This window comes from Taudactylus pleione, unplaced genomic scaffold (genome assembly GCF_031769625.1).
Source record: "Taudactylus pleione unplaced genomic scaffold, aTauple2 ptg000959l, whole genome shotgun sequence".
In the NCBI taxonomy this organism is placed as follows: domain Eukaryota; kingdom Metazoa; phylum Chordata; class Amphibia; order Anura; family Myobatrachidae; genus Taudactylus; species Taudactylus pleione.
The window spans coordinates 605,422-630,228 of record NW_028285360.1 but is presented as its reverse complement, the minus strand read 5'-3'; the positions used below and the strand labels follow the sequence as shown (position 1 = coordinate 630,228).

Genomic DNA, 24,807 nt, shown 5'->3' with positions numbered 1-24,807 from the left:
CAGTAATTATTATTATTATTATTTAAACAATGCTGTTTATGCAATAGAAATACACACATATACTGTACCAAAGGCATTTTTACATAAAGAGGCTAATGTAGAGTAAAATACAAGTATAAGAAAGTGCACCCCGTTGTATAATCATAAATAAATGCATATATTTGAGCTTGCGCAAATCAAAAACACACCAGATATGTTTTGCAAACAGACTCGCCCTCTGTTCTTCATCAAAGTCTATTTTTTATTATTATACTAAGTTTTTACAATTCATATTAAAATCATTGTAACTGTTATAATGAACTGAATAAACTGAATTATGTTTTTTTTTTTCTTATACAATTTTATGATTAAAACACAAACTTAATTTATAATAATGTTAATTTTATACGGCTTCACCTTCTAATGCTATAAACTTCCTAGGGCAGTCTGCAGCTCGGCTCTATTACACGATAACTGTTTCTCCTAAGACCTGATGCACTTCTCTCCTCCCGAAAGAATATAAAGTGTCCTTCTCAGACCAAGGTGTGTGGAGTGAGGACCTGATCGGAACCAGTGCATGAATCCTAGCACAGAAGTAGGGCAAGTCTACTCCTCTCAACTGTTCTTACTCCCTGCTCATATAAAAATCTGTATGCGTATTCATATGTGCTAAGAACAATAAAAGAAAAATGTTGATGTTATAATACTTAAAGATATTTTGTGCTGACTCAACAGTTTTTATAATTGGAGTTACGGAAAATGTTACCAAGTTCACAGAGTCTGACTTTTGGAATGTGGCTTCCATCTGGTTCTAGTAAGCTCAGTCTTAAGGTTTGGCTTCATTTATATTTTGCACAAGTACTAGCCAATACAAAATTCTATTCCTATTATACACTAAAGATACTCAGGATCATTAAAGGAGTTGTCCATCAAAAAGCTATATTTTATATTTACTTTGTTTGTAGTATAAGGCAAAATAATTAATTACGTTAAATCTATTTCTCAGACCCCATGAGGGTTACTGGAATCCTTGCGGAACAGTGAGTGAACAGGCTCTTCTTCCTCTTTATAATCTGACGACTGCAACAGCCATTTCAGTTTTGAACTAATAAAAGGCAGAACAGAGTATAGGAGAAAACAAAATTAAACAAATAATAGAAAAGAAAGATATTACCCAAGAGCACTAGGGTGTTTGTCAAGTATCCCTCATGGAGTCAGAGAAAGGAATTTATTGTAAGTAGAAAACCTGGTTTGTCTTTCCTTCCATGGGGTAATCTGGAAACCTTAAAGAGTTTTCAAAGTTGGGACGGGAGAGCCCCTGTGCAGTGCTGAACACCTTCCGTCAAATGGAAGCATCCCTGGTTGCAAACGTATCTATCAAACTAATACATTTTGTATGCATGGAAGACCAGGTGGCTGCCCTGCACAATTGTTCCACTGAATTGTCATCTCTCGCCAACCATGAGGCTCTCTCTGATCTGACGGAGTGTACCTTGAGTATACCTGGAACAGGTAACCCTGCACCTGGATAAACCTGGCAAATAACATCTGTTATCCAATTTGCAATGATCTGCTTGGAATGTTCTCTTAAGCGATCCATACAAAATAAAGAAGTAATTTAACCGTCTATCTTCTTTTGTCATGTAACTATATCTAACAGATGGATGGAACCTTCACCCGCCACAGGACTATCCTTGGGAAATGGAACCATAACTTAGTGATTAAAGTTAAATCTAGAAACTATCTAGAGAAAAACAGAAGTTTTGGTCAGTAAGATCTTCATGGAAAATGAGGAGTGGTGACCTACAAGACAGAGCACCTATATCTGACACCCTTCTCGCTGAATGGCTGTTGCAGTCATAAGGGTATATAGAGAAGGAGGAGTCTGTGCAAGTACCACAGTTTAAAGAGCGAAGGCTTCTCTCTCTCCTCTCATGTGTGTCTGGCACATCGCATTGCACCCCAGCCTGCCCACTTGTGCTCTGTAAGTGGGCGGCCGCGGGGGGTGCGAGCGGGTGAAGGGGGGCCACGGGAGACTTGCTTACTTTTCCAGGGCGGGAGGCTCACGATTTTTGGGAGCCTCCCGCCCATTCAGGGAGAGTAGGCAAACATGGGGTACACCATATGTATATCATCAGATTCCAGGAAAACAATAGGTTCAATGTTAAAAAAGCTCTTGCTTCAGAGGAGGAAGTATCCCGGGCCCGTCCACAGACCATGTCCCCATTAGGGCTGCTTCCAGAAATTTCCTGGCGGCTAGTTTTCCAGCCCAATGTGCCCCTGTCTATACCCCAAGGTTTCCACTAGCCCCATTGGAGGAAAGTGAAAGCTACAATTATTGGGTGTGATGTAGTAAGCATCTTATCCACGTTGTTGTTCATTTCGCCACTTAGCAGGTACATACCGGCCATAGTATCGCCGGTATGTACCTAGAAAATCGCACAGGACAGCTCTCCCGTTAAGAGCTGTCCTTTGCGATAGAGGGACTTTCGGGTTTATGACCCAGATGTCTATCCGGCGTCTTTTTGCGCATCCGCAGAATGTTGCACACTCCGTTGGGAACACTGGAAGGGATCCGTTTGGATCCCTCTCAGTGCAGGATGCGGAAAGAAGCCCATAGGCTTCTACTAGGTTAACGCCATCTAAAGATGGTGTTACCCAGCAGGCTGAAGCGATTCCGGAGCGTAGTACATATGAAAAATGCAGTCAAACCCGTTAAAACTGCATTTTCGGGGGTTAACGGCATTTCTGCCCTTAGTACATCCTGCCAATTGTCTATTTACTTGTACTTCCAATAACTTTTTAGGTACTTTCCTTAGCAGTTTCCTATGTTGGAGTTTTGGTTACTATGAATGAGCACTGGATAACTTGACAAAGGTCATCAGTATAAAGAAAGAAGAAATATCAGCTGCGCACTCAATTCCAAATAAACTACAAGCTCTCAAGCAATGATAAGTTTAACATGAATATACATTAACAAACTATTAACAATGCACAATATATAAAAAGGACAATCAATCTAAAAACCATGAGGCTAATACAATAGTGATAATTCCAGAATTAATCTGTCATTATAATATTTTAGTTTTCAGTACACTTGTGCTTATTGGGATAATTGTTTCATCCCCTTATATGTCAAAATACTTCCGTTTGAATGACTGTTAATTTAGATGTGCACACATAAAAAGTGGCAATAATGTACCGACCTGCGGAGATGTCCTCCATATGTGATCAAATGGTCCGGTCGATTGCAACAAGTGCAGAGCAGTTGTTTGCAGGTATGTATATCATTAATTTTTACACATTTTCCTACCAGGTACACAGATTGGTTGACAAACAAATGTGCAATTATAATTTTCACAACCTGAGACACCTCTGTATGCCCACTATACCCAACCAATCAAATAATACTGACCGATATGTAAGAATGCAATACAGTTCCAATGTTCATGATTTCATGAACATAAGACAATACTCCACTGATACACAAATAAAAAATATGCAGTAACCTATAACAATCATATACAACATGTGTGTTCATTGTCAAACTTGTCCTAGACAGCTAAAAGTAAATTGCTGATTACATATTTACATCTTTCACCAGTGTTGGTACTTAGGGAGTGGTTTAAAATCCCCAACATAAGCAGAAGTTAAGATCTAACAAATACAAATGAATTCTATAAATTGCTTACAAAAAGGCATTCAATCAAGGATGTTTGCTAATTAATATACATAAACATGGGATCTCATATAAAGCATAATAATGGCTACAAACAAAAGTAGTAACTATTTCTTAAATTAGAAACCATAACTGTCCCAAATTGACAGAAGCTAAAGATGTGCATAAGTTGTGATGCAATATAGAACATCAATGTACCAGTCTGTGCCCTGCACTGCTATAAGATACTCTAATGTGTAAGCAATTGTTATTGAATTTGGCTCCAAAGAGCGAAACAAGACATAAATTCATATAATATGCTGAAATCAGGATCTAAATATTAAAGATACAACTCGTCAATTCAAATACAAATACAGATACTAATGGAGCTTCAATAGAGTCATTGCTTGATGTTCATGACAGCTGAAGTGACCCCCAGTAAGCGCATTCACTTAATAAGAATCTCAGACAAAGTAAATTACGCAATATGACTGACAGGTACTCAATAAATGAAAGTGTGATGTGTTTCTCTTATTGAGCGTTTATTAGCTATTATTCTGAAGAAGCTGCTTAATAAGGAAAAACTTGTATTGAGGCATCGCTCGTTCCTCCAATTAGAAAGAGCCATGCATATATCCCTTAGCAGCAACCATTCTGTTTAATTATTACATTTTATTTGTATATAATTATTTTTTCTTTTTAGCTGTCGAGCAATGATAAACAACGTGTTTGAAGTCTTCAGATACATTTTTTTGAGCTTTTAGGTTTAAGATGAAGGGGGGTATTCAATCTGGAGCAAAAAGTCTGTGCTGGACTTTTCGCTCCACATCGGAGGTTTGACGGGGATATTTCGGGCGTGTGCCCGCTTTATCGCCGTATTCACGTAGGAATCAGCGGGAGCCGGCGGAAAGGTAAGTAAAGGTAAGTATCGCAAAAAAAGAGGAATTTTTGGGAATTGTTCCTGGGACCCCCTAAAGATGTCTAGACATGGGGGATCACTATGGGTACCCCCATTTTTGCCTGCTGCAGGAAGTTGGGGTTTGTAATAGCGGCGGCAGGTGCATAAATGCAGCATTGAAGAAGGGGTGAAGAATAGCACTTAGATATTTTTTTTTTTAAACTTTTTGCATCAAATTTGGGGTACATGAAAATGGGTGCAAGCATATTTTTAAGTCCCTAAAGTTATTTTTCAAAATTCTTAAAAAAATGCACCTGCTGCTACTACCCGCATTCTGTAAAACACCTGCCGCATACTTGGAAAGTTTGTCCCCCATTTTTTATTTTTTTTTTTACCCCAAAATTAAACTTAATTTTTGGGGGTGTCCCAATCTTTTTTAAAAACTTTTTTTGACACAGATCTTTTTTAGGGGACATACCCAGGGGTGCCGGCTATTTTTTTTAAGCCTGCTCCCCTAAACCCCAATTCTGCACTTTTTTTTGCCATGTAAAACATGGTGAAAAGTTATCCTCGATTTTTTTACAAAGACTTTTTGCACCGGCAAAAAGTCTTTGACATTGAATACGGGGATAATTAAAATAGCGAAAATGACGTCATCGGCGAAAAATTATCGGCGATAACGGCTTTTCGCAGCCAAATTGAATACTTCCCAAAGAGTCTGAATCACTTAAGGACATCTATTTTCTTTATTTCAGCCACTCCGAATTTGCTCATGTAGTGTGCTTTGGATCATTGCCCTGTTGAAAGAAACCTACTCCCCAGAGCAAGCTTTTTGGCAGAGGGTAGCAGGGGTTTGTCATGGATTTGTCTGTAATGTTTTTCATTAATTTTCCTATCAATGACAAGATTACTAGTTCTTGAGGCTGAAAAGAGTCTTGCGATACACTGCTTGGTGGGAATGCTGTTAGCTAGGAGGAGTGCTGTCTTTGATTTACACCAGGCCTAACACTTTGTATACAGGCCAAAATGTTCAGCTATAATCACTTCAAACCACAAGACTTTCTGACACGTTTCTGCAGGATCTTTTAAAGGTTGATTTGTAAACTCTTTGTGAGCAAAAATGTGGGTTTTTTTCCTTACTGCCACAGCCTTTTCCTTGTGACACTCTCATCAAGTCATTTTTTGCTGAAAGCATTAGAAATTTGAAGCCGTACACATTATCTTCCATTGCCACAGACTGCAATAGCAGAATAGCTTAATGTCCCATTTGGGCTTGCAGTAGGATCTGTGTAATGTGCCCTTCTTGTCTGGTAACTTAGTTTAGGAGTGCGTGGCCAGAACTAGTCAGTGTGGTTGTAGGTTCATACTTTTTCCACTTCTATACAACTGCCAGCACTAAAATCTGAGGGCCGAATTCAATTAGCCTCAGAGTTAGAACTAGCCGCGATGCAGTGCCCGGGGCTATTCAATTACAACAGTGGCATCCCGCAGGCCACACTTAATGCAGATTTCTGTTCACCTCTTACTGAGACTAGAACATCCACTTCAATTGGTCTCTCTGCTCTTATTGCAGCCGCCGCAAAAGCGTTATCCAACAGATTTGCCTACTTATCTCGGAATCTATGGGTTGACACGCGCGTTAGCCACAGATTTACCGAGCGAGGAAAATGTCTGTAACAAGTCTGAGGCTACAACCCTTTTCCTCACATGGTAAGATTGGGGATACTTGAATCCAGCCCTGAGAGATGCTAGATGCATTTGCAAAGCTCCTGTGCCCTTCCCCACTTTTGTGCCTCACTACACTCATCTCGGACATGTCTGGAATGCTCTTTTGCCTCATTTAAATTATTTATTTTAGGAAAGTCTCATGCTGCAGGGCCTCATAGACAGATACGTACTGCTCTTACAGTATGTAAGATTGACCTTGTAATTCCAAGTGTATGAATATGTTTTACAATGAATAATTTTATTTTTAGTCATTTCTGCTAAGGTCTGCACTAATTATTTGGATTTGATATGGCAATCAATAATTGCGGACTAAAAATACCCAAACTATTTCAGAATGTATGGCAACATAATGGGGGAGATGTATGAAGCCCAGAAGTGGTATCAGCACACGTTATGTGCGCTGATACCGCTTCTCCCCGATGTATGAACGGGGATCTGGGTGCTATGCGCCCCTGTCATCATCGGCGCTGCTATCTACAAGATAGCAGCGCCGACAGCCTGGGCTATGTACGAACGGTCAGATCGCCTGACCGTTCGGCCGGCTGTAGCTGTCGTTATCGACAGCTACAGCCTGGCGCTAGCCTATCCCCACAGTAGGGACAGCGCTGTCCCTGCTGCGGCGGCTGCCGGGTCCTAGGCTGCTCGCGGGATCTCGCGATACTTGATAGATCCCGCGCATACTCAGTGGAGCTGGCCGGGACTGACACACAGGGCGTCAGCACTAGGCTGATACGCTGTGGTCTCTAGCTGGTAGCGCCGGAGGGGGGAGTTAACGCTCCCCCTCTCCAGCCGATGAGATGTTTATACATCTCATCGGTAGTGCTTCCTCCTTCGCCTCGGTAAAGAGGCGAAGTGGTAAGCGTTATAGCGGCATGTTAAGTGCCGCTATCATACATCTACCCCAATGTGTGAAAAATTTATTTTATGTGAATACTTATTGTAAGGCACTGTATATAGTATATACTTAACACAATACTGATTGTATAGAATTTGTTATTTTATTGTTGTCATTAATAAAATACATTTTATTTACCAATAGTAGAATGTTGCATAGGAGGAAACCTTACCATGCAAACTACTCTTACCTTTTCTCCATCCTCCTCATCACTGTTGCTTACTTCCTCATCTTGGTGGAACCAGTCAAAATCAAATTCAGTGTTAAAACTTCCATCTCCTGCTCTTTCCAGCTGTGGCCAATTAAAAATACAATACTGTAAGAAGATGACCCTTATCACAGACAATACAAAGGAATTACCTTTAGTTACAACTTACCAGCTCTTCACATTCTATATGCTTAAGATTCTGAGCCATCATCAAAGGGGTTAATCCTGCATGGGTAACTGCCAAGAAACAGGACACATCTGTGTTAAACAGACTGGATAAGGGTACACCAATACTGATACCTCTACATTAGTAATAAGCATGTGATGGGCATGTTCAGAAGCTAGCATATAAAACAGATATCCATTAGCAAATTTAGACTTTGGGCAACTGTAAAGGAAAGCTGCAATTTTCAAACTGCATGATTGAATCAGAGTCTACAGTATACATGATTGTATTATGAACAGATTTGGGGTATTGCACCAATGAAATTCAATTGCAGTTTTAACTAGGGTGACATTTTACAGCATCTCTACCTAGTGTTCATTCTAGCACCCTGCACCTGTCATAACCTGTGGAGTTCCTCATTCCTGCCTGGGGTGTCACTCTCTGCTCTGGTGCTTCTAGCACACTAAGCTGACGTAACAAACTGCTGGGATACAGAGCAGAGTGTGCTAGAAGCACCAGAGCAGAGAACGACACCCCAGACAGGAAAGAGAAACTGCACGGGCTGTGACAGGGTCACGGTGCTAGAATAAACACTATCTACCCACCCCACCACTTAGTACTTTATTTTCTGTTCTCCAGCAGGACTCATCACCACTGGTACACCTAGCTATATACTCCTTTACTCACCATAAGTATGGTATCATATACCCACCACTAGGACAGGATAATAACCCAACATACAACACAGGTGTCTACTCATCACTCACTACACTGCATCATCTACCACCTACAGCAGGGATGGGGAACCTCAGGCCCAGGGGCCGTATAAGGCCCGCAGACCCATTTGGTATGGCCCGCTGAGCTTTTTTCTGCTAGCCACATCTGGCTAGCAGCGTGCCTAGAATGGCACCCTGCAGCCAGAATCTATGCAGCAGTGCTGCCTGAAGCGTCCTCAGGATGCTTCAGACGGTCACACCGCTGCCCTTACAGCTCCCTGGAACATCCTCAGGATGCTCTGTGAATTGCTGTAATCATTGGCAATTGTGGCCCCGCTCTGCATGATGTCACAAGGAGGGGGGGTGGCCTGTACAGGGCCCGCAAATAATTTTATATATATCAAAATTTCCCTCGTCAGAAATAAGTTTCCCCACCCGACCTACAGGACTGTAACTCATTGCTTATCTAGGTGATAAATATAAACATCATCTATTAACACATTAGGTCTATCACCACACATCTATAAGAGACTGTGCTTATTGACTGTTCTATAAGGGAGCAGTAACACAGTCTATCAAGGTCTGGGTTTTGACAGCATTTTTCCTTAAGTACATCCCTGCCTTAGGGCTTGATTCAGCAAGGATCGCTATTCTGCTAATACGCACGCAACGTAGTTGCTAATATCAGCGGTGATATGCAAATAATTGCATTCGCATTGCGATCGCAGCTTAACATAAGGACGCCCACTTCCCCTTACACATATCCGTATACTTTGGCAACATAGTGAAATAATTGGTAACTTCGAGTAACATCGTACCCATACTCATAGTTAAGGCAGGTCAGACCTCACTCAATAACTGCTAACTTCAGCGCATGTTATGAGGCCTCAGGCTGCGTATGATATCGCAGTGGCTAATTTATGCACGCCCCTGCAACAGCGTTGAGACGCACTGGCATGCCTGGTTTCGTCTGACCACCCCCCCTCCCCCGTCACCACCCACTAACAGCACTTCCTGTCAATCACTGTGATGGGTCTGCTTCGCCGCTGCGATTGCAGTACCGTTCACAGAGGCTGGTTCACGCACGCGCACTGCAATGCATACATATGCGCAGTGCAAAATAATCATCCGACTGCGTGCGTATTAGCAACTGCGGTCCTTGCTGAATCAGGCCCTTAGTTTGGCTAATTGTTTCACACATTCCCTGGATTGCTGTAGACTTATTACCACACTGCCGCCCAGTACATTTATTCTCTCATTATCCCCACCTACTGTATGCCCCTCTATAGACAAACCTGGACACTGATACTAATTATGACTTGTTTTTGTTTCTTTTTTTTTTAAATACTTTCCTAATAGTTGGCCCAAAGTAGAACCACAGTGTTAGCAATGCAGATTGCTCAGGGACCATATTTTTTTGTTTGAGTCTTTCAGTCCTCTTCTGTCTGCAGCCTCAGCCCATGTCCTGTTCTTATCTTGTATGTTTTGTGGTTTTGTATTATGTACACCTAGTTCTGTTAACCCTTTCTGTTCTTTGTTCCTGTGTAACAGCAACTTGATTTTGTTTGCACAAAGTTATTATATGTTGGCTTCTGGTTGTATGGGTCTCAGGTACCGATCTGTATCCACTTTACCTATTCCTGTCTTACTCTGTTTAGTTCATCAAACAATATTCTATATACTGTAATCCTTTGATTTAAAAACTTAGCAGAAAACAATTATTGAAAATATTTAGCATCAGAAGAATCTTGCAATAATGGATCAAGTACCCTTTATTATGAATTCTTCATTTTAAAATGTAGCTAGTATACAGTCTAGTTTTTGATGGAGTATGATCCATAAAATTGGACTGAGAAGTTTTTAAATTCCAAAGATAATATTCAAGTAGGATGCTATACGAGAATGCCTCCATTATGTGGGATGGGTTCAGGCTGGATGTTTCCACTCTACTCATCTAGGGTTTATAGCTGAACCACCTGCTACAATGATGTATTCAGGGATTTCAGATTCTGCACAGTGACTTATGAGCTGATCAATGCACTAATCTCTGATCTAACCTGCAGTCCAATGCCTCAAGCAATAACATTCAGCATCCCAAAGCTCCTGGTGCTACGTCCTGTCCAGTCTCCAGGTGCCAATTACCATTTCTTTCTGGAGTGATAAATTGGAACCTATAGACTGTTCACCTTGTTTATGTTTTGCAGTTTTATATGAAAACAACTCCCAAATTTCTGTAAAGTCTGGGAATGTCAGATTGGAATTCCTTTGCAGACAAATTTAGCCATTTCTGCTGTTCTTACTGGAGAAAAATGTTTCTTTTTTTCTTACCTTCTACAAGCCTACAAACTGATATACATTCTGCAATTGCTTCTTCTTCTTTTAACTTCCATGACCAAGAGTCTAGAGCCTCCTTCCACCACTTAGTACTTGCTGTCAGGTCCACTTGCCACTTCAAAAGTCCGGTATCCTGTCCTGCATTATATTTCACAGTTTTGCAGAATTCTCATTAAAATGGTTTTAACTTTAATGTTGCCTCGTGTTCAGTTTTCAACCCTATCCTGATGTAAGTGTTCTTTGTTGGCAGACTTGTAGCAAGAGTGTTTCATGGACAGTTCAGCTCATTTCAAAGAATGTGTGGCTTCAGCTTTGCTAAGGACCTATATGCCCTGATCCAGTGGCCAGACATCTGCCAAGCTGACAGAGGTCTGTAATGTTTTAGACCAACTACATAGTGTCTGTTTAGTTTTGAATTAACTTTGTTATTTTCCTCCATTTGTTTCGTGATTCTTGCTCATTGCCTGTTTCACCTCACTCCTTAGTACTTCTTGTCTCTTTGCTTTGCTATTACCTTTGTTTTTGTTTTAATGCTTTTCATGGTTTATTCAGAAATGTACCATTTCGTTCCACTAAGAATTTTTTTTAGCACTTCAGTTTCCAGTTTTATTTCACAGTGTATAAAAGATGTGAATTAAAGAAAAATGGTGCACCTGGATTTTGCTGCTAATACCCCTTTCAGACATCTCGAGAATCCCGGGAATTTGGCCTGCCTCGGCCAAATTCCCGGGTACCCGAGTCTGTCTGAAAGGTGCCTACCCGGGAACATGTTCCCGGGTAGCCGCCCCTGCAATCTACCAGGGTTTACCCTGCTTCTGTCTGAATGGTGCTACCCGGGAATTTACTACTCCCGGGCAGCACCAAGCAGCTTTTACATTGACAGGCCGTGGGCAGTCTGTGTCACTGTGACACAGACTGCCCGCGTGTGTAGCGCTGACCGGACGGAGTTCGGTCAGCGCTACACAGCACAAACACACAGCCGCCGGAGCCGGCAGCTGTGTGTTTGCTGTAATCAGCAGCCGCTGAGAGTCTGTCAGACTCTCATCGGCTGCTGCTGCTCCCACTGCCGGAGCCATCTTCCGGCTCCCGCAGTGGGTAATGGGAGAGACGTCATGAGTAATGACGTCTCTCCCATGCAAAGTGGCCGGAGGAGCTGTTAGCGGCGGGACCAGGAGCGGGAGTTTCAGGTAAGTGATTTTTCTTTTTTTTATTAAGCCTCTCTCTACTGGGGGGGGGGGGGGGGACTACTGGGGGCACTACCAGGGGGGGGATTACTATGGGGGCACTACCAGGGGGGGATTACTACTGGGGGAACTACCAGGGGGGTGGATTACTACTGGGGGCACTGTATAGGGCGGAGGGGACTACTACTAGGGGCACTGCATAGGGCGGAGGGGACTACTACTAAAGAACCTGGCTTATGTCTGAAAGGGGTCTACCTGGGAATTTCCTGGGTAGACACTGCAGTGTGAAAGGGGGGTCTAGACCAAAGCCGGGAATTTGCACAGGAGAAATTCCCGGGTCTGAGCAGGAAATTTCCCAGGTTGTATGTCTGAAAGGGGTATAAGTGGAATTAATGTATGTAACTTAACGCACATTGTAATTGAAGCTTTGCAGAATGTGTCATTTCCACTCTGTGCTGTAACATGTATTTCCATATGACTTCAGCGAAGATTGAAACAGCAAAAATACAACCTAAAGAACACAAAATAATAATTTCAAAGTAATAGTCCTCCTACAGTACAATAAATCTAATTTAGGTATGATGTGTTCCCCATTTCCAAGAAGATGATTGGCTAATATACCCTTACTCGGTATAGGCTAGGTAGATGCATTTCAATATAATCTTTAATCTTCAAATTTCATCGAATCAGCAACAATTCCAAGTCCATCATGAAAGAGAAGATAAATATATCTAGTGAGCTGGCTTCTGTTTAAATTACATAAAAAGATTTTTTAATGATCACACTCACAATTTTAACAATAAAGTCAAGGTCTTTGCTTTTTCCATACCAGTGAATTTATACCGAAGTAAAAAAAAAAGTAGGGTACAACACAAATCTCTACAGATGGAACCTTTGATTCTTGTCATAGCCATAAAGACTTCTCGTTCCAGGTGGTTCACTTATGTCATTATATCCTAATCCTGACCGCGTTTCAAGACCATAACTCCTGATTCAACAAACGCGTCACACTGAATTAAAGAATTCACATTTGTGGCTCAGAATCTTCTAATTTTTGAAAACTGAGAACACATGAACCTTCACTCTTCTAAATTGGATTTATTATACTGTAGGGTGCTGATTCAAGCACAGGTGGCTAAATGCATTCGGTGGACAAATGACTGAAGATTGGATGAGCAGGTGTAGGGCCTGTCATCTGCAGTGGGCCTGCCATGGGCCGTAGAACGGAAGAAGAGAAGGCCAGATGCGAAGCCTCTCACATCCAATATCATATGTTGTCTGTTAAATGTCCAGGTGGTAATACAGAGTGACAAAGAGGGCCTCGGATACAAAGTGACTTTTGGTGCTGTGGTACAGTACAGGATTGTTTTACTCTCCAGAGGAGGCAAATTTGTAGTGGAAGAGTCACGTGAGGTAGTGGTAGGACAGTTAAACAGGGGACACGTGTCAGCGGTTCACAATACCGAAATAGATGAGGCGCCAGAGTTTGGTTCCTGGATGTGTAGCAAGTTAGGCACCAGCGATCAGAATACGTCCAAATGTGATGGGCCTCAACTGTGTCCAGAAGCGGCTAAAGCTGTTTGCTGAGGAAGGTCATGAGTCCTAGTTGTACCATAAAGTCACAAATTGTAGGGGAGTCATCTTACAGGGTTCCGGGAGTAGTCCAGGTCAGGAATAGGTGGTTTGTAGTGCCTATATGGCAGCTGAGGATATCAGCTCTATGAGCCTATGGCCATTGCTGATGGCTTCTCCTCTGGTAATGTTCCACACCATAGAAGTAGATAAAAACTATACACACAGGAGTGTAGCAGAATTGTAATTTGTGGGGCTTGTATACTAGAGAAATAACATGATTTAAAAGATATATAAAATCGTTTCCTAGGTGCTAATGTCATAGTTGCCAGCTGTTCCAATTATTAAAGGCTTAGAATTTTCTTTTACCATTGGAACCCTATCTTTGCCATTTCTAAACACATCCGTTAATTTGCAAGGGGAAAGGCTACCTGCTAATGCTTCTCCTGCAATCTTCACCCCTTACACTCATTTACGGGGGGATTTATCAAGTCTTGGAGGAAGATAAAGTACCAATCAATCAGCTTCTGTCATTTTTCTAGCACAGCCTGTAAAATATAGTTAGATGCTGATTGGTTGGTTTTATCTCTCTTTACTTTATATCTCTCAAAGATTTCACCCCCTTAAATACTCATCCAGCAGCATAGTGAAGTACTTTCCTGCACCCAGAAAGTCAGCAAAATTGCACCGATCAGCTGAGTCCTTTACATAAAAATAGTCATAAAGCAGTATATGCACTATAGGACAGCAGTTTTGTGGCTTTATGAAAATGACCCTTTGTGACACACTACTGTTACAAATATAAGCCCTGTGTGGGGCTTATTTACAAACAGGACAAAAATACATACTGTGAGAGGTTGAAAGAGCAAAGATATAATTTTAAAGTCCAGTCCAATATCACTTTAAGACCATCCCTTTTTTAATTTAAACTTTGTCCCCTTAAAAATCAGGACTGCCTTTTTTATACCTGTCGCTATTCTACATTTCAATGTATTTATTGTATTGATAGAAGTGGCTTAAAAGTGCACTTGCTCTTATCAGGGCATCCATTGATGTTAAAGGTCAATCCTCTTATTTCTGTGTTTGTGTATAAAATTATTTTGCAGGTCATAAAAAGCTACTGCAGCCTCACACTAATTGGGAAAGCCTCTGTAATGTGCACTCTCCACTCCTGAGTCTAGCTAAAATCTTGCAGAGGGCACTGGGCTGGGTAAAGAGACCAAGCTGGCTCAGGGCCCAAATTTACATCGTGCTGCAATGTTACAAGTTTATTACACATTCAACTCCTCTTACGCTGAACTCTGCAGAGCCAGGGGTGAAAAAGTTGGAATGCCACTGCTGGCTGAAGCCTAGTGATGGTGGGAGTGCTTATCATACTTTCCTACTTAATATCCCCTCCAGAGGTTCCCAGAGTGGGGATGCAAGTGGCATATTTGGGGGGCTTAACCATGATAAAGTAATTAGCTGCAAATGCGTCATCACATACACTCCCCGGCCCCACCAATTTCACTACGGAAGTGGGCAGGATGCTGGCAGAGAAGTCTGTTCTTCCAGGCGAACTTCATGAATCTCTGGGGTCTCCCAGAAAAGTAAGCAAGTAGGCGTTTATACCTGTCATGCTGGTAAATTACCCCTGAATCTATACATGCTAAGCTACTGTTTGTGGCCTATTGCTCTTTCTAGGCCTCAAAAGTCAGCATTAGATGCAGCCACCATTTTAAGCTTAAGTATAGCCAGAGAACCATAAATTCTTGCTTTTGATTTGGAAACATAGTAAAAGGAATTACTTTAAATTATAAATGCAGTCATTTACTACTTAAATAACTTTCATGTCAATAATGGGTACATTTAGTTAATGTTCCTAGCTGTATTCAATGCATACATCTGATGAGAAGACAGTAGCACTGTTCCAGGGACCAATGTACTATAACACTATTGCTTTTCTACACAGTATTTCAACAAAAACACAATATTAAAAAGTGTGAGATGGAGGTGAGCATGTCATAAGGAAGGATGAAGGATGTGAGACATGTGGTTACCAGTATTCACAGATGCCTTTGCTCTCAGGAGAAGCCGGATGCAATCTGGTTTATTATATTTTACTGCATAATGCAGAGCTGTTTGTCCATCTGCTGTAACCTTTTCTTGAGCTCCCCTGTGAAAACAGAGTCATCCATCCAGTAAAACAGATTCTCATTCTATATAAAGGTACTGTATATCTGTCCATGCTCTACTCTGTTTCTGTGTGGAATGGTACATACCCATTTTGGATGAGGAAATCCACCACTGGGAGGGAGTTTCTCTCACACAGACAGACAGCAAGGTGCAGGGGATACTCGGTGAGATACTTTAGTAAAAGGAGGAAAGACAAGTATCAGATGTGAGGGAGAGACACATATTTGCAGAAGGAAAGTTATCCTAGCATTCTAGTTAGATAGTTAAATACCTGACCATCCTCAGGTGGAAGTGGTTTGCATAGATCAGTTCCATTTGCCATATTCCGTAGCAGCGCCATCAGGTCATGTCTCTGAATAGCATCTCTGAGTCCATACACAGCAATGTTCTTTCCTTTGTCCACAAAGTTGTGTTCTACATATTTGGAAGTGATATAATCCTTCCTGGCAGTCCTATTGAGACAGAGTGATCCCTAAAAATATTTTACATGTATCCCCTTCCAAGAGACATATATGACACTGTTATATATTTTCATATACTGTACTAGAAAGTGACTGTACCTTACTGTGTCAGTAACACAAAAGAAGGCATGGATCTGTATCTTGATTTCTAAGTTTGCAGAGGTAGTACCTTGCAACCAAAGTGTGCTATATGCAAAATCAATGTAAACTCTTTTCACCTGTATCTGCCTGCCCATTATTTAAATTACTGTACCAAAGAACTGTCCTGTAATATACATCAGGGAGGCGTCTAATTTGCTCCAAATTTATTCTGCAGCAGGACAACGACCCCAATCATACAGCCAATGTCATTAAGAACTATCTTCAGCATAAAGAAGAACACGGAGTCCTGGAGGTAATGATATGGCCCCCACAGAGCCCTGATCTCAACATCGAGTCTGTCTGGGAAGAGACAGAAGGATCTGAGCAAGCATACATCAACAGAAGATCTGTGGTTAGTTCTCCAAGATGTTAGGAACAATCTCCCTGTCGAGTTCCTTCAAAAACTGTGTGCAAGTGTACCTAGAAGAATTGATGCTGTTTTGAAGGCAAAGGGTGGTCACACCAAATATTGATTTGATTTAGATTTCTTTTTTGTTCATTCACTTTGCATTTTGTTATGTATAGTCACAGGAAGTAATGCTCACTGCTGGCTACTTCTTCAAGAAGACTGGAGGAAGTGACATCACAGAATATGATGATTGCGCAGAGCTTGCAGCTCACTAGACAAAGTCGGAACAGAAATTATGGGGTTTATGTATCAAGCAGTGAAAAGCGTGGAGAAGTGGACCAATGGAGAAGTTACCTATAGCAACCAATCAGCTATTATTTTATAGACTGTACTTGATAAATGCTACTTCAAAGTTGATTGATTGCTATGGGCCACTTCTCCACTGGTCCACTTCTCCACTGGTCCACTTCTCCATGCTTTTCACTGCTTGATTCATACAATGCCTTGCAAAAGTATTCACTCCCCTTGGCTTTTTACCTTTTTTATTACATTACAACCTGTAATTAATTTATTTTTTTAAATCTGAATTTTATGTGATGGATCTGCAGAAAATAGTCTCATTTGGTGAACTGAAATGAGAAAAATATCTATAAAAAAGAATCTTTCTAAATAAAATGAATCACATGATCTGTCAGTATAAACACACCTTTTCTGAAAGGCCCCAGAGGCTGCAACACAAGTAAGCAAGAGGCATCACACCATGAAGACCAAGGAGCTCTCCAAACAAGTCAGGGGCAAAGTTGTTGAGAAATACAATTCTGGGTTGGGTTATAAAAAAATATCCAAATCTTTGATGATCCCCCGGAGTACCATCAAATCCATCATCATCAAATGGAAAGAACATGGTACCACAACAAACCTGCCAAGAGAGGGCCGCCCACCAAAACTCACAGACCGGGCAAGAAGGGCATTAATCAGAGAGGCAGCACAGAGACCAAAGGTAACCCTGAAGAAGCTGCAGAGTTCCACAGCAGAGACTGGTGTATCTGTGCATGTGACCACAATAAGACGTACACTCCATAGAGCTGGGCTTTATGGAAGAGTGGCCAGAAAACAGCTATTACTTAGTGATAAAAATAAGAAGACACGATTTGAGTTTGCCAAAAGGCATGTGGGCGACTCTCCAAATGTATGGAGGAAGGTGCTCTGGTCAGATGAGACTAAAATTGAACTTTTCGGCCACCAAGGAAAACGCTATGTCTGGCGCAAATCCAATACATCCCATCACCCCAAGAACACCATCCCCACAGTGAAACAAATCTTGGTGGCAGCATCATGCTGTGGGGATATTTTTCAGAAGCAGGGACTGGGAAACTGATTCGAGTCGAGGGAAAGATGGATGGTGCTAAATACAGGGATATTCTTGAGCAAAACCTGTTTCAGTCTGCCTGTGATTTGAGACTGGGACGAAGGTTCACCTTCCAGCAGGACAATGACCCGAAGCATACTGCTAAAGCAACACTCGAGTGGTTTAAGGGGAAACATTTCAATGTGTTGGAATGGCCTAGTCAAAACCCAGATCTCAATCCAATTGAGCAGCATAGACGGTGTAATGGTTAGCGTTACTGCCTCACAGCACTGAGGTCATGGGTTCGATTCCCACCACGGCCCTACCTGTGTGGAGTTTGTATATTCTCCCTGTGCTTGTGTGGGTTTCCTCCGGGTACTCCGGTTTCCTCCCACACTCCAAAAATATACTGCTAGGTTAATTTGCTCCCAACACAAATTAACCCTAGTGTGTATGTGTGTGCGCATGTGATAGGGAATATAGATTGTAAGCTCCACTGGGGCAGGGACTGATGTGAATGGCCAAATATTCTCTGTAAAGCGCTGCGGAATATGTGTGCACTATATAAATAACTGGTAATAAATTGAGAATCTGTGGTCAGACTTGAAGATTGCTGTTCACAAGTGGAAACCATCCAACATGAGGGAGCTGGAGCAGTTTTGCCTTGAGGAATGGGCAAAAATCCCAGGGGCAAGATGTGGCACGCTCATAGGGACTTATCCAAAGTGACTTGCAGCTGTAATTGCCACAAAAGGTGGCTCGACAAAGTACTGACTTTAGGGGGGTGAATAATTATGCACACTGACGTTTTCTGTTATGTTGTCCTAAATGTTGTTGGTTCACAATATAAAAAAAAACACAACTTCACAGTTGTAGGCATGTTCTGTGAATGAAATGATGCACACCTTCAAACAATCCATTTTAATTCCAGGTTGTGAGGCAACAAAACATGAAAAATGCAAAGGGGGGTGAATACTTTTGCAAGGCACTGTAAACCTCTATGTAATTTACCAGATACAGGAAATCCATAAATAGTTTTTAAAGATAATAGCTTTCCTCTACTTTATTTAAGGACATTTAATAGCATTTAAACTTTTTTAATCATTATCAATTGTACAAAATATCCTATTGTTTTAGATTTTTGTTACGTTTATAAAGAACTGGAAATTACACCGATATTAAGCACATGTATTTTTAATTGTCTCTCCTATAGAGTATAAATATTTGCTTGTCCCCCATTTGACTGTTCCCCTTGATGAAGTCGAATAAAGGAAACATGTTGGACAGATAAGCTTTCATTTTCTATATTCTTGTACATTTGATACTAACAATTGGCCTCTTTCTATTGTGTTTTTGAATGACTAAATGTGTGTCTAAACATTAAATGCTCTATTATAATAACTGAGTAATTTAGCTTGGGTCAATTTTGGTTCTTTATAGACCCAAGTATGTTTTTTGCAAAGTTACTCATTATATGCTTACATATATGTGTTGCTAAAAAATGGTACATACTATTTATTTTCATTTTTAATAGGCCATCTGGGACTTATGAATCAAGATCCTTAACGGATTCCACCTTCAAGACTGTCACACACTCAGCACACTGTTACTTCGGGGAGACTTTCCAAACTCCCTGTGTGAGTGTGTGTGTGTGTGTATGTATATATATATATATATATATATATACACACACATACACACACACATATATTTCTACTTTATAGTCTCAAATTCTCTAGTGCTCATTGTGAAGTTTCACCTACCTCCCTGTTAGTGCTAAATATGCTATGAACATGCATCAATTTGAGAAGTCACTTTTATTCTGTGCAGGCATATAATTGGTTATTATGCCTACAGTCCGCCTCAATCTGTATTTCATTCTGTGCTGACATTCTTTGTGCACTTACATGTCACTGCTGGGTGTGGGCTTAGGATTTGGTAGGGGAAAGACGGATTCAAAAACATCATTGAATTTGTTATTTCCTATAGATACTGCAAGCTGTAGAAAAAGAAGGTGATACAGGAATATGATGACACAGGTGACATATGGGAACAGATTCATAGGGTGAAATATAGGCAGTGTGCCACCTACCAAGAGTTCAGAAGTGCTCAATACATCCAGAGTTAGAGACTGGACCCGTGAATAGCGCACTCCTAGATCACGGTGAATCCCAGAACACTCAATGCAGATAAGAATTCCTAAGTTTGTGGAGACCCAGGAGGGTTCTGTGGATATATATCAGGATCAGCATAACATCCACCAGAGTTGGGAGAAAGTGGCAAATATGAAAGAGAAAATGTCTTGAGAGACTGACATAGGAAATGGAAAAAGATAACAAGAGAATGTGAGAAAACAGCGTCTAGAAAGACAAAGAATGGAAACCTTACAATGAAAGGGAGATGATCAGGTGACATGAAAGAAGACTGAACAGGAGTGCGGAGGGCAGCTCACCAAGGGCACCACAGTCACAGCATACTTGGTTCCCAGGTAAGGACTTGATTTCATTAATGATCTGCTTTGTTAGCTGGTGGGAGCTGTCGCTAGACACTCCGTCCACACTGAAAGCTGCATTCAGGGATTCATCTTTACTATTCTGCAGCACAGATATCCACCTTCAGGGAAATAGAAAAAATAATTTGAATTATTAACCTTGGTTTTCATTGAGGCATGTTGTGTGATAGAATGAAGAAGATTAAGCTGCACTGATGTAATCTCAAATGAATGTTCCAAACCAGTGCATTAATACATAGAATGTATATCATTTTCTCCACAAAATCACATACAAACACATAAAAATTGGTTCACTTCAACAGGTATTCTCACAACCTTACTCACTATATCAATCACACGTTGTACAACATCAGTTTAGAAGGAGTCTAACATCACAGTGTGCTGGTGAGCTCCACGCCTAATCTAACACACAGTCTGTAGCTTCTTGCTTAGTTCCCTTCCCCTCTTCTTATCATATACTGTCCCTGTCAAATGTAGCTCTCTCCTCTTGAACCTAATAATCACACAAATGTCACCAACTCCCACAAGACCAGTAGAATCATCTCCTGAAATACTCTGCATGGCTGTGAACATTCCAATTATCTGGTTAGCTGCAGGTTGTTCTGTCCCCACTAACATCAGAACCAGGAAGAGACAGAAAATTAGAAAATACATAACAAAAAGGTGTTCTTTGTACTATCAGACGCACCTTAAAACTAGGACATTTTGGAAATGTGCAGGAGGATGGCCTATGAAGAAATATGTTTGAGCAAAGCATTTGTGAAGGAGCATGAGATAAAGGTAGCAGAAGATTATCCCCTTGTTACTCACACAAATGCCTCTGGTTCATCCTCAGCCTGAAAGTGATATGTTCTATTATCTGAATGAGGAAAATAGAGACAGTGTTGTCAATGCCTATTATCCTTTGTAAGCAATACAAATTAACAGACCGATACGCTCACGTGAGGTACAGTATGAGCAGTTTTATACTAATGTAGACACAACAAAAGCTCCTAATGGCCAATACACAGATATACAGCACATATGATAGATGAATCAGTATACAATTAACTAATTTCATACAACTACTGTTCTCCTAGGAGCTCTGCATTTAGTATTACAGAAGTCCTGCTCTAAACTGCAGAAACTACAAATCATTAACTAGCAGCAAGACCTAAACCTATGTGTAAAGAAAGGAACACTAACCATTCTTCATTCCAGATATTTAAGAGTTTAAGGAAACTGATATTTCTGGTACTGCCGGACCCCTAATATAAAATAACAACTTACACACTATACATGTTTCTCCTGCAATATAGCTCATATATGACATGATTGTAGTGGAAATTGTACATTTTCTTATTTTCTGCTAGTTTATCACAATGTCTATTTTCAGTTTACACTGTCACACACAAGTCTACACATGTTTGCATGAACATACATTTTTTCCATGACTTACGAGTGATTAAATAGAAGCTGCGTTTGTCCTCCAGATTTGGCCGAACTTGACATGTAAGCAATTTAATTTTCGTCGGAGGTCGGTTAATCTGAAAGTTAAAATGATAACACTGCATTCAAAACCGGCAGCAATCCAAACATAAATATGAAAATGAATGCCAGTGCTCCAGATTTAGTCCTGGGTGATACAGCACATGCGGTACATATCTCTCTGTCTTTCTCTATGGAAATACCAGAGCATCTATGTCAGTTTGTATGTTGTCACTTTTCCATCATACTATATTACCTTTTACATATATTCATTTAACCTTATTTTATTTTGGAAATCTCTGACTATGGTCCGTATTCAATTAGTTTGGCGTCCGTGATAAAGTTCCGCCTGCCGGTCTTTTCGCCTACATCGCGTCTTTTGGACGTGGAAACTTATTTCCACTATTTGCCGTATTCAATTCCAAAAGACGCGAAATGGTGACCCACAAAGTCAGAACAGGCGGAAAGTGGTGTCAGATTCGGAGAAATCAGCCTGAACCCCCCAAAAAGATGCACTAACATTGTGGATCAATGTAGTAGTGCCCGAATAGTCCTAATAAAACTATTTGGGGTACTTAAGTTGGTTCAATAGCCTCTAATTAGCATCTTTGCACAAGTGGTGAAGAATGGCATAAAGCAGTATTTTTTTGTGAAAAAAAGTAGTCCTGGCAAATTTGGGGTACCTGAAAATGGGTGCTAGCATATTTTAAAGTCTGTAAAGGTAAGTTTTAATAAAAGTGAAATTTCTCAGTCATAAAAGCACCTGTAATCCCCAAAACACTTGGCCCCTTCTTAGAGCACCCCCAGAACCTTATTTTGCTAGTTTTCTAAGTTGTCCCCCCACTTTGTGCTTTTTCCTGGGATATTTTGACACAGTTGTCCTTTCAGGACTGTCCCAAGGGTTCTGAGTGGTTTCCCCACCTTTGCACCCCATAATAAAAATGTTGCACTTTTTTCTCCTGCTATTCAGAGGTGAATCTTTTTCGCCTATTACGTTGCATTGACTTTCCGCGTAGGCGAAAAGCGGGTGGAATTGAATATGGAGATAAGTTTTCACCATGCGAAAAGATGCAATCGGTGATACTTTTTTACAAATCTCGGCTTTTTGTGTCTAATTGAAAATGCATGTGATACACCCACTTATTGACAACATAGAAAAACATTTTTCAAAAACTTGACTTTATTTAAATGTTGTTTTTTTCCACTTTTTCGACCGTACAACTTTGAATAATATTTCAGTTGTTACGTTTATTTTATAGAACATAAACCTATAGGTAATACTATACAAAAACAATGAAACTACTTACTAACAGTGTCATGCAATAATCTACGGCCATATTTTCTCAGGGAGTTAAGCTTGGAAATCTGCTACCTAGTAATAAACTACTAAAACTAATACTAAACCTTGTTGTACCGATCTAAACACTTGTCTCCAGTGCACACCTCAGGGACTAAAGTACAGTAATGTGTATCCACATTGCTTACATTATGACAAGTTGTACATCCTATTTAACATGTATACATTTCCAGCAAGGCTGTGAAGAAGTAGGACACCTGAGAAGACATTGGACCCTGCAGAGTGCAGTGAGTCAGCTCCTTCTCAGTGTGTGAAATCATTTACAATCAGTAAACATGTTAGACCTGTAAAACAGCTGTTGCTAAAACCCATAAACATTGTCATGTTCATTACAGTTACATTTATATATCTGTGTACAAATGTTGGCACAGTGAGACAACAGTTTGCTTCAATGAATTGGGAAGTGAGCAGAAATTAACAAAAAATGCACATTATACAAACATGAACATCTTTCTACATATTGTAACAGAAATTAGGGGCCTCTGTAGCAAGCTTTTTTTCATAAACTTATGGAGATACGGCAGGTTCCCCATAATTTTATGTATTGTTGCTATGTACTAATAACCTGCAAAAGGCTAAATAGCACTGCAGACCAAAGTCCCCTTTATTATCAGTGGTGACTATGGTCTGAACCATATGTACCAAACTGAAAAGTTGCTTGCGCCATCCTTAGATAGCGTTAACCACTTTATGTCAATGGAGGCATTCTCCCAGGAGAGGGATCTAACGATCCCTTTCACACAGCTTCCATCTGGCTCCAGAAACTTTGGAGAACTCCTCCGATGTGGCCCAGGATGTAACTTGCAGAGACAACGGGTATTGCTACTGCTGTCCCTGCAGGCTAAATTTAGTGCATGAAGGGGACACTTTTGTAATAAATAAAAAAAAGTCTCTTGTGATATGGACTGATAATATTCGTAGCACTGCTACGATAATTATTACATAGGCTCCTATGACTGAGCAGAATAAACATAATAAAATAATATGGCATGCATAAAAGATAAGACATCCCTTCAGTTTCGTTTTTGCTATAAGTTTTAGAACTGCAATTCCCAGTATAACAGTTACTGACCTATTCAACCTCTAAGAGTGTATATTTTATTTAGTTAACAGTGATTTTGAAACACCACTGAAGTGTGCAGAGAGGGAACAAAGGCCCTGATTCAGAGCCGCTCGCAAAAAGCAAGCGCTTGCTCTGAATCAGGGCGGGCGCTTGTGTTTTAAGTTGCAGTCTCCTGGCCGCTCGCATAGCTGTGGGTGACCAGGTGATGGTCGCGATGGTCAAGACCTTCGTGACCATCGGGCTTGCGACGAGACCCTTACGGTAGGGTCTCGTGGCCGCAAGCCCCAGTGGACTTCCTGCTCTAATAGAGAAGGAAGTCAATCTACTGACATCACGAGTGATGTCAGTAGGGCCGCCCACAAACGGCAGGCGTTCCTGCAGGAACGCCTCCGTTTGCCCAGCCACCCCCCCTCCCCGCCTACAAAACGGGGCGAGCTGACGATCGACAGCCGCCCCGTTTGTTGCGAGCGCTGGAGCGAGTGCTTTTTGCTCTCGTTCCGGGGTTCACGCACGCCGCGCGTGTGCACTGGCCAACCATCGACCCGCTTGCGAGTGCTATGCGCTTGCGAGCGGGTCTGAATCAGGCCCAAAGTAAA

The 24,807-nt window shown here is 41.1% G+C and overlaps 1 protein-coding gene across 4 annotated transcripts in view; it reads right to left on the bottom strand.

The window, feature by feature from the left end:
• LOC148473160 (arf-GAP with SH3 domain, ANK repeat and PH domain-containing protein 3-like) overlaps positions 1 to 24,807 on the bottom strand; it is a 76,837-nt gene that overhangs the window by 26,136 nt on the left and 25,894 nt on the right. For all 4 annotated transcript variants that reach the window (XR_015872990.1, XM_088459952.1, XM_088459953.1 and 1 more), the window contains exons 12-21: positions 21,763 to 21,850; positions 21,135 to 21,183; positions 20,265 to 20,425; positions 19,905 to 20,038; positions 19,720 to 19,811; positions 15,785 to 15,965; positions 15,600 to 15,685; positions 15,378 to 15,493; positions 7,536 to 7,603; positions 7,349 to 7,450 (exon numbers count right to left, since the gene is read on the bottom strand). Coding sequence is in view for 3 of the 4 variants with exons in the window: in XM_088459952.1 (XP_088316078.1) it covers positions 7,349 to 7,450; positions 7,536 to 7,603; positions 15,378 to 15,493; positions 15,600 to 15,685; positions 15,785 to 15,965; positions 19,720 to 19,811; positions 19,905 to 20,038; positions 20,265 to 20,425; positions 21,135 to 21,183; positions 21,763 to 21,850 (1,077 nt within the window). In the remaining variant the exon portion in view is untranslated. The remainder of the gene's footprint in view (positions 1 to 7,348; positions 7,451 to 7,535; positions 7,604 to 15,377; positions 15,494 to 15,599; positions 15,686 to 15,784; positions 15,966 to 19,719; positions 19,812 to 19,904; positions 20,039 to 20,264; positions 20,426 to 21,134; positions 21,184 to 21,762; positions 21,851 to 24,807) is intronic.